Source organism: Zonotrichia albicollis, chromosome 1 (genome assembly GCF_047830755.1).
Source record: "Zonotrichia albicollis isolate bZonAlb1 chromosome 1, bZonAlb1.hap1, whole genome shotgun sequence".
Classification (NCBI taxonomy): Eukaryota; Metazoa; Chordata; class Aves; order Passeriformes; family Passerellidae; genus Zonotrichia; species Zonotrichia albicollis.
The window spans coordinates 30,569,141-30,580,232 of NC_133819.1; the positions used below are offsets into that span (position 1 = coordinate 30,569,141).

The following is an 11,092-nucleotide window of genomic DNA, read 5'->3' on the forward strand; positions in this document are numbered from 1 at the left end:
AATGCTGATTTGAAGCTGGCACACTCTCTTCTGATACAAAAGTACTACTGTGTTCCAGGAACCAGAAAGTAGTGCGTTATTGTCTTTTACATTCTCTTCATATGTGTCTTCTCCCCATGCGTAAAAAGGATTTTCATTCCTTCTTCTTAAATATCTCTGTATGTTTAATAAAAAGAAACAGTGAAGAAAAGCCCTGTCAAGAAAACCTCAGCTCATTTGGGAGCAATCTGGCCCCAGGCTATATTATTTAATACTAGAATTTGCAAATTGCTAATATTAAGCAGAGCGGAGTATAGGACATAGTGACTTCACTGACTCATTTTGCTATCTCTTTGATTGTATTTGAGCATCATGTTTCTTAGGAGAGACTAGTTTGTTTCACCTATCAATGATAGCTCATGTGATGAAATTATTGTGTACCTACACAGAAGCCTGTATATTTCCCATTTTTAACAGTACAGTTACTTTATTCTTTCTTCCTCTATGAAGCCACTGTAAAATACAAGAAAATTAATGCAGACACTGTTTTTCTCCTTCATCAACAGCCAAAGTTCATAGTTCTGTAGACACAATTACAAGTCATGGCAAAATGTTAGGTAACCAATCCTTTGATTGCCTGTGATATATTCTGCTGTTGTTTAAACTAATCTTTTTTGTGTCTTTCATATCTGTTTCCCACTTAGAATAATCTAAAGATCAACATCAGTCCATAATTACCAGCACTAAAAAGAGAATAAGCCAGGTAATAGCAATAAAACTGAACAATCCATATTACTGCAACATCTCATTATTCCAAATTATGCTACATCTACGTAAAAAAGTAATTTCCAACTAATCTTTCCTGAAATCCTCTGAAGTAGATCACTCAAATGGGTACCAGCTGATTCCCATTGAGAACAATGGCATGGGCTTTGATGGCCTTCAGAGAAAATAGCTGTCTTTTTGTTTTCTTTGCAACAAAACACTTTCAAATAATGTGTTCACTTTCTCCAAGTGTAAATTGATTATTATTTGTTCCAAAATGCTAAATATAATAGAAGTGCAAAGATTTGTGCAGCAAAGAGGTTAGCTAAACAGAGACCAACTAAGCCAATATCAGCTGTATACATTTCTTAGTAAGATTTTAGATTCACAACCCAACCAACCAGACTGCTGCCATGAAAATTTGCTGTGCTGTGTTCCTCATCCTCATGGCCACATTCCTGGCCATGTGCTCTTGTTTTTCTCTTGTCTGTGGCATTTGGTCTCCTTGGTCAGATGATTCAATCCACTACAGCTGGAGTCATCAAACACAGCAAACCCACACCATTCCACACCTCCAGCACTTAGAGAGGCCTCTTTTCCTCAGGAAGGTGAGATACAGGATGTCTGCTTTCTGGGGTAGAATTAATCTAGTTTTGAGTTCTGGTTCCCAGTGGGATGGTTAGTGTATAGCAAGTTAGCCACGTGCATTAATTTTCTTGCTGTGCCAGTGACTTGGTTCGTGGTTGAATCACCATATAGATTCCCTGATGGTCTTTTCAATAATTTTGTGGTTTTACTGTATCAAAAAACAGTACTTCTCACTGCTTGAGAAAAATACTCTGCAGCAAGCTAGGGAGTAAATTTTAAGCCTCAAAACTTTTTTTGCATTGACACTCCATGTGATAGTTTTTCCCATGGAGATGAACATAGTCAGCTCTGGCAATGGATTAATTAAGCTGAGCAAAGGAGCAAATAATGTACAGTAAAATTACTTACAGAGTGGTTAATGCAAAACAGTTATTTTGAACATTACCCCTCTCTAGAACCACTTCTAAGAGCCACTAGTTAAAGTATTGAGCCAAATACTCATTTGAAACATAAGGCAAATTAATTAATTATAATAATTCTGGGCCATTTGCTACTAAGACTTTCTGAGAGTATTGCAAATACTATGGGAACAATCTAATCTTAAAAAAAAGGTTTGAAAATTTTATTTTCACTTTTTTCACATTGCTAATGATCATATTTCAGAGTTTAAAGGACTATAACAGTTTCTAAATGATCTTACATATGTGCTTTGAGGCAGTCAGTGTGTATATACATGTGCATGCTTATAATTCCAATCCACAGTTCCATAGTTGAAGTTAAAATACTTAATTTTGCCTTTTTAACTGTCAGAAGAGAGTTGAAAATCATAGATGTCTTATTACTGCCCTCATTTAGGAGTGCACTGAAGCACATAGGATTGCTCTGGTGATCCATACCTCTTGCAGTGAACAATAATTCTGCCCCAGCCTTGTGGAGCAGGGTGGTTCAGTGTTCTCTACAGTCCCACCCCAAGCCAATGCCTCAGCCACTGCTGGGAATCAAGAAACCAGTGTTCAGTTCCACATTTTTTTCCATTCAACCAGATATCCTCGAATTGCTTAAATTTGTATGTTTTGTCCACTGAAACCAGAATTCATTTTGCTAGATGTTGAGTCCTAGTAAGTACCATGTTAGGAGCTGGCAGTGTCTCAGGGAGAAAATTCAGGAAAGTCAGAATTTGAAGCAAAGACTCTTCAAACATTATATTTGATTTGTATTGTGGGGTTTATTTTATAATTTTAAAATAACTATCCTCCATGCCATTTAATATTAAAATTGATTATTTCCATTTTAAAATTGTTGCTGTTTCTCATGCATCTTCTCAGATGGTTCATAAATTGACTTTAAAATTTGTTTTCTATTCTTATATGATGGATTCAGATGCAGAATGTGATGGGAATTTGGTAAAAATAGAAAGGGAATTGCTGTGACTGAGCATGAAACATTTACATAGGAGTGAAGAATTTCTCCAGTGAGTGTTGCAGAGGATTTGTATCACATTCATCTGTCACAGATGCACAGACAGAATGCGTACAGACGTATTCTCATTTTTAAAAATACAGAATAGCAGAAATAGAAATGAATGTAAGTGCGAAAGGAGTGAGTGCCTTTTCTTTTAAATGTCATCATACCTGGTGAGATCTGTGATGGCAGCATATACTGTAATCATAGCCCATTATCATATTTTATATTTTCAATTTCATTGCAAATGGTATCTGAGATAGTAAACAAGTCATCTGTATTTTATTGTTAGAACCATTCATCCTAACAGTGGTAGTAGGTGATAAAAATAAATTTCTAGTTAATAGGTTTATTATTAAAGATTTCCAATGTTGTTCTAGCCTGTGTGTCTTGGTCTGAAATGTATTTAAGGCACAGGGTGTTCAGAGGGCAGTGCAGTACGTCATGAAGGTCAGCGTGTGACAGCGGGGACTGCTGGTCACAGCAGCTCTGCAGCGAGGTGCAGCCCCCTTGCCTTCCAGTGACCATTTCCAGCCTCCCCATCCCTGAAAGAACAGGTGGGACAGAAGGAAAAAAGGGTGTGCAGTGTGACATGAGGGAAGGGACACGTATTAGAAGTGTAGTATTGAGTTCCTGCCCCACAGTGACCAATGGTATAATTCTGAATTGAGTGCAGATATAATGCACTTTGGTTTTCTGCTAACTCTTGCTCCTTCTTTGAGGCTGGGTTTAAGTGTGTGCATAGGAGACAGAGCTGACCCCAGTTTTTGGCTTTCTCTGTTTTGAGATATTGCTTAGCCAACCCTCAGTTCCAGAAAGGGAAATTTAAACAAATTCACTTGCACAATTTCCTTTCACTAGCTCTTAGCAGTCTGTTTGATAGCAGTCTGTTTATTTGATGAACAAATCAATGACTACATGAAACACTTCATTGTGCTAAAAATCCTATAAAATAAAAAGTGCAGCAGAGCTGGCCTTCATATGAAAAGACTGTATCCATTAAGGAAACAAAGGTGGAACTTGCCCAAGGTGCATTAAATATAATCCTAGGTTTTCTGGAATCAACTCTACTTCTTCATTTTCAGAGCATATATTTTTCTCTGTAAATGTTCTTAGGACACCGTCATAAATCTAGTTGTTTGGTGTGTTACTCAGAAAACACTAAAGTTCTGGGCCTAAAACTGCTGACCAAGAAATGTTCTGCCAGCAGGGCTTGTCGTAATTTATATTTCTCAGAGAAATCAAAAGGCACCAGTGGAGGCTAATCTCTGTTTCTGCAATTAACCTTAATCCGGTTATAGCGTTCCAAGTTCCAATATGTGTTTTCCAAGTTTTCACCTACAAGAGAGATAAAAATAAAGTAAATTAAATTTGCATTCATTTATTATTAATACATATGGTAGTAACAATAATTAATGGGCAACTTCAAAGTTGCAATGGAATGAGAAAAATGCTAGGATCCCAAGCACTTCAGCTCTCTTTCCCAGCTTGCAATCTGAAATGAAGTTGTATGAGGAGCAGCAGGATGACTGAGAAGGTTGGCCAGTAAAATCTCTTCCTCCAAGCCCTCCTTGGACCAGATGAGGTCCTGCAGGGTCAGTGGTGTCTGACGCAAGCCAGGAATTGGGAAAATATGTAGTCACATATTTTCTTCTCTTCATTTGCAGCTTCAGAGCCCAACTTGAAGGTACGTTCAAGATTAAAACAAAAGGTGACAGAAAGGAGAAGCAGTCCTTTGCTCAGGAGGAAGGATGGAAATGTCAGTTCATTCAAGAAGCGTCTTTTCGAGGTGACTGGTGAGTAAGGATGGGGAAATTCTGGATCAGATGCCACAGCTCGCAGAATAGTGGTGGTACTTCAAAACTGAAACTGTTTGCTAAATCAAATGAGCATTTGCAGTATTTGGCTTCATCCTGACCATTCTTGCTTTGACTTTGCATTGATACTTAGTGGATTTGTGGCTTTTTCAGGTGATCAGGCCATATCTTTATGCAATCAACTATTACTGGTCTATAAGACACATATCTGAATTCACTTGATATATCAGAATTATGTCACACCAAGATGGAATTAAAATACAACTTGAATAAACACATTGGTTTCCCTGTATGTGCAATTCTTGTGACAACTTTACACAGTATGTCATGTGTGAAACTGGAACAGAGATGGAAATATAAGCATGAAAGTTACTAAATAAAGTATTTTTCTGATAAATTATTTCCAGATTATTATTTTCTACAGCTAATTTACTAATTCCATTTACTGAAGCCTCTATGAGATTCTTGATATCCACTTCCTTAATTTTAACTGATTTTTTTAGTTTGCACACTTACGAATAAGATGTAAAGTAAAATAGTTATCACTTGAGGTCTTTTCCTGATGCCACTGAAAGAGCAGAAACATTAAAATAGAAGTCTTCTCTTCCTAGCTCTGACAATAACTTGAAGCCTTTCAGATTGCTGTGACAATTATTAATATTGGCTATATGATATTTCAGACCTTCCATAACCCTGGTTAAACACTGTTACCTGAAATCTTTTTCCGCTTGCTTTTTATTCTCTCAACTGAAAATGGCCGCTCATTTAAATGCCTATTTATGCAAAAAATGCTATTTTAATTTTTAAAAAATGAGAAAAAAGAATAACTTTGTGTGTCTCTGCTTCTCTGATACAGATTGAAAATACAATGCAAGAGCTTCTACATGGCCAGTTAGTGTAGCTGGGTATGGAGTCACTTCAGTAAATCAAAGAGTAAGAGATCCAAGTAACGGCTAGGAAGCCTCCTGTGATTCAGTCAAAGTGAAAACATAATTTTGCATATGAACTAAGGCATAGAGAGTAAATAAGCAAAGAAGTAGCTGTAGAATATTTGCTGCCACATTTAGATAATAATTTCTTCAACCTCTTGAACACTTTAATTTGAAAGCTGTCCCTTGAAAGAGGGTTAATTCCCCTAGTGGGTTACTCTTCAATCTTTAACCTTAGCTGGTTCCATTACATATATATAGTTTATATCAGTGTAGAATTAGAATAACTCAATACAACAGCATACAGTTAGGTCATCCTCTCTCCCTTTGTCTTAGACAGAACTTGGGACATTTTAAGTCAAGATAGCATGCAGCTTTTCAAATCCTGTTTTAATGTCTTTGCATACTGTAAATATTTGTTCATATTTGTACCAAAGATGTAATGAAGGTGTGTATTTTGCTATTAGTACTTGTGTATGTAATGATGGGTCCACAATGGGCTCATCCCCTTCCTAGACAGAAAGGATGGCAGTAGGCCTCATCTCTCACAGAGCCAGGACTCTGCAATTGAGAAAGAAAGAGTTTCTTTTCTTTACTCATTACAAGCTCTGTGTCAGTGTCTCTGCCTGATACTGAGTATTATAACCATCTTTGTGGGAAAAACAAATACTAAATTCTTCTTATGTGACACAGACAGATTAGAAGGGGAAAGATCAAGAGTATCTTTCCTTCTTAGTTGTAAAAAGAAAACCAAAGAAATGGAAGTTGAATCAAGAGTCTTTAATGTAAGTAAAAAGTGTAACCAATAGATATTTTTCAACAGCAAAAAAACCCCTATGCTATAAAGATCATATAATTAATCAAGATTATATGTGCCTTTGCAGAGTGAAATTTGTGTATGTTTGATCTGTTTTTCAGAATCCTCAGTCAGTAGCAGCTCCCCTGGATCAGGTCCCAGTTCCCCAAGCAATGGTCCGACCAGCAGTGCAACAGAAAATGAAACCTCAGTTTTGCCATCTAACATTCAAGCTGAGGTAAGACTCATTAGTGAGTAGATAATTTCTCAGGTTTCTCGACTGAAGAAGATAGAAAATTTGATTTGATTATACTCACTAGCAGAGTAATTGGGATACCAGGACACTACAGGCTGACATCAGTATGTTATATATGTGATAACAGCTTTATGTATGAGATGCATAGATGCATCTATGTATCAGAAGACTCTATGGTAACAAAAGTTCAGGAAAAAGCAGCAGTATTGCTACTGGAAGAGTGGCAGGAGCTGTGAAAGGAACTTGGTTACAGAATATTACTTTCTGGGATGACCTGAAAGAGGTGCTCAGTGCTGAATGCTGATAGAGAACTCTTGCGTACAGAACAGTGGTTTAGGCATTGGTGATCCTAACACATAAGACCTAAGGTGGTGCTGGGTTCAGATAAATGCTGAAGTAGAGTTCTTTAATCACAGTATTGGAGTTAGGTGACTCAATCCTTGCCATATCTCCCTTTTATTTTACTGTATCTCAGTGTCCTTATCAGGGCAATACTTAACACTGTAAATGTCATGCCAGAGTTCTTGAACACTTGTTTTGTAAAGTGAGATTGTAAACGGAAGGAATCTTAACTACTCCTTATTCTGTTTCACACGTACGTGCCTATAACAACAGGAATGCAGATGGTAAATCAGTTGTGATAAACCTCATTTAGCACAGACGACATGCCCAAGTCATGCTTCCCAGGGCAATATTGTAAAGGGACAGTAAACTAATTTGACTAAGAGAGGCTCAAATTCCACAATATACAATATCCAGCCTATACTTACCACAGTTCCTGCTTTGATGGCAAGGTTTTCTATTAATTGTTGGTTTGTGCTGTTTATGTTAGAAAAATTGCATAAGAAAATGTGATTCAACAGAGTTTTAGTTAATGAAGCTATTTCTCCAGGTCAGTGGCAGGACATTCACCTAAAAAAAACCCTGGAATGGGCAGTTCAACCTCCAGCAGTGACTTTTCCCCATAATGAATTAATTGTGTGTGTGAACTATGATCCAGGGGGCAGGTGGGTGACCTCTGCACACTGATTAGTAGCCTCTCTCTGGCCCGTAACCAAAAAGAAAAAAAAATTGCATTGATGGCTAACATGTGGTCTTGTCTCATAGCCCCCCATGTGTGATTGCAAAGAAATTTAAATGATGCAGAGTAAGATCCATCATTAGGATTAGATCAGATCCTACCTAGATCAGTGGAATTAAGTTGTGTGTTTTACTACTGGCAATGTTTTAGATAATATTTTGGGTAATATGTGGGTGTTATTATGTGCTGTATGAAACAGGAAATCTTATCCAATTGTATCTTTTACTGACTTGAGGATTCTACAAAATGGAAGGGCAGTAATGTCTCAGACTGATACATGGTGCTCATGACTTTGCATGTTGCAGTTTCTGGACACTTGCACCATCAGAGATACATACAGGCTGGTCAGGCTGATGGTCTCTGGGGAGATTTGGAAAGGTTGTAGCAAGAACCAGCAGCTACATTCTGTTTGCTAGTAGAACATTACATTGCATATTATTTGCCACTTCTTTGCCAGACATAAAAAATTATAACCCCAACATTCATTCAAAGATGTTCAAAGAAGCCTAAAACATTCCTTTAGAAGTTGAGCTCTGTATGCTGGCTTTGGTCACTTCACTTGGTGAAATGTGCTAAGAAGCTGAAACTACAGACTTCTACTTCTGGATTCAGTTGGGGATTTCTTTACCTCTCTGGTTACTTGACTCTCAGTACTGTGGTCCTGTGGGTTCAAACATTTTCCATAAATCTCAGCTTCAGTGATTCTTATTTCAGTGGGATTTTCTTTGGTAGTTTAACAGCAGCCAAACTCCTACATATCTCTTTCCTAGTTCAGTGTTAGCCAGCTCTCAAAGGCTATACAGCTAATCAATTTTTAATCCAATTCACAAAGTACAGAAGTTTCTAATAATAGGTTGAGTGTTCCAAAATCACCCAAAATATCACTTGTTTTTCTGCAATCCCGTATGACTCACATGGCTGTTGTTTCATAATCGTTGTTGTGACATTTGCAGTAAGTGTTGTGCTCATATCTGAGTGGGTGGATGGCTGTGGTTTTCATGGCAGCAAATTAAACACTTTTTGCAGGGGAAAAACAGGTTGCTATGACAGAGTCATTTACCAGTAAAGCATGAGTCAGTACCGTAAATGATTACTCTCCAGTGCAGGGACAAAATTAGAGCATTATCAGTAATGAAACAGATTTTTAAAGTATTTTTACCACATCCACTGGAATAGTGAGACTTTTAAGTGGTTTACTCTCTGGAGCAGACAGTCTCGTGGGTAGACGGTTACAATTTTTTGAATGAACAAAGGTGCACTGCACATGCTGCAGCTTTGCAGATAATCTTTTACTATCACAGTTCCCTTAATGGTGCTTTCACTACCATTTGTTAAAACACTGATCTCATTATACGAAACTTGAAAGTTGAACTCAGGATTTTAATTGCACCTTATAAATAAAATCCTGTTTTTATTAGGCACAGTTGTCTCCAGTATCATCAAGGTTCACCGCAGTAGCTATTTGTCTCCTGTAGCATGCCATGCTCTTTCAGGTCACCTGCTGTGCTGGGGCTAAATCTTACTTGCCCAAGAAATGCAAGCAGAATTGAGCCCCTGCACAGCATGTCCCTTGAGTTCAGAGGGACAACCTGCTTTAGTCATGTGAAATGATTAATTTTAGGCATTCACGGTCTGGTCAAAAGCCATTGAAGGCAATGGAAAGTTTCCAGTTGATGTAACTGAGCTTCAGATCAATTTCTTTCTTCTATTTGTGATTTGGAAATCAGTATTTCCTAGAATAACACTTGATTATACAGGAGACATAAATTATGTATGTGACAGATAAACACATATTTGTTTAGTAAAACTCCACAGCCCCATGCTTTTAATACTCACCTCCTTGAGGTGATCTTTGTAAGAAGCCAGTGGAAAAATGTGTAGGTTTGTGACCAGCTGATGAGGTTTGTGTCAGGTGTATGTGAAGTGAGTCTAAATGAATTTTTTCAAAGCCTTTTCTTGAGCCAAAAGCCTCAAGAAAGACAAGTGTAAGTGATTGTGAATATTGAAAGCTGTGACAATTAGCTCCATAACTGACAAGTATTAAAGCAAAACTATTTTGTCTTCCCCTTGTAATCTATAAATGTTCATATAAACATGCACACAAAGGTGTTCCTGCTTCTCAGCAGGTCCCACAGCACAACCAAAGCATGGTTGCTCATGGTTACTTGTGGATCATCATGCTCTGTTACACTGAGTTCTTGTACTCTATTTTAAGAAAGAGGATAACTCTGTTGACAGCTATTTTAAGCATCAGTGAGCAGGATCTATGGACCCAAGGAGTGGGTACGTTGGGGAGCAAGTAGGACATGTTTCTCTTTGGGATAATTTAGGTGCCAGTCCAAACCACCCTGTCTGCCAAGGACACAGCTTAGCTCCAAACCACCCTGTCTGCCAAGGACACAGCTTAGCTGTGGTGCTGCCAAATTACTCTCTCGGCAGCTCCTACGTGTGCCACTATTGCAGGATGTTGTTGACTGTGTAAAAAGAAAAGCTGCAGCTGGGATCACAAATTTCTGCCTCTGGGTAGTTGGATTAGATGACATCCAGTGGTCCCTTTGAACCTTACCCATTCTGGGATTCTGTGATGCACGGAGAACCCTAATCTGTGCAGGTGGGACATTTGTTCTGGGAGATGAGGTTAAAGTGATGCTTAGGATAATATTACCTGAAAATATTTTGGAAAATCAATCACATACCCAAAGGAAAATTACAGATTATTATCAGTATTAGAAATTAAAATAGGATGCTTTTACTAATAAACTCCCCTTTTCAAGATTAAACTGTTGTGGTAAATAACATCACTGTTTCTGCCTGATCAAACAATCATGCCTGACCTTAGTGTGCTAGTGTGTTTTACTGCTACACATCCTGCCACTGTTGTTTTGATTAATTCAGATCTTAGAAGGTAATAGTGGCATACAAAAAACCAAGTATTAAACATAAATCTTTCAAGTGGCTTTGTATCGATGCTGCAGTTGCTACAAATTTGATTATATTCTAGGAGGCACATTAAAGTGTCCTTTTTCACTTAAATATTTGTTGACTCCCTCCATAATATTTCCATAGTTTTGATACTAAAGCCATACTTGAGTTTGTTCATGGTCAAAGGTGGATGTTATCAAGGCAAGACACTGTTAGCCAGGAATTAATGTAATATACAAGTGGAGCTTCTTTGCTTCCTATGCTATCTGTTGACATTCCCTAGGTACCAAAAGAAAATTACAGGGAAAGACTTCTACTGTTATTGTCTCAGTGATAGGTCGTATCTCCAAACAAACTGTATGAGGAAGGTTATGTTTTGGAATAACATCCTGTGTTTTTGTGCTTAACCATTTTCCATTGATGGTCTGAAGTTGCATTGTATTAGCACGAAGTATTTTACGGAGTTAATTGATATTCCAGGTTTGTCCGGGGGAAAAT

The 11,092-nt window shown here is 37.7% G+C and overlaps 1 protein-coding gene across 13 annotated transcripts in view; it reads left to right on the forward strand.

Moving 5' to 3' along the window:
- HDAC9 (histone deacetylase 9) overlaps positions 1 to 11,092 on the forward strand; it is a 457,669-nt gene that overhangs the window by 245,225 nt on the left and 201,352 nt on the right. For all 13 annotated transcript variants that reach the window (XM_074536959.1, XM_074536953.1, XM_074537003.1 and 10 more), the window contains 2 exons: positions 4,461 to 4,589; positions 6,458 to 6,573. In XM_074536959.1, the coding sequence (XP_074393060.1) occupies positions 4,461 to 4,589; positions 6,458 to 6,573 (245 nt within the window). The remainder of the gene's footprint in view (positions 1 to 4,460; positions 4,590 to 6,457; positions 6,574 to 11,092) is intronic.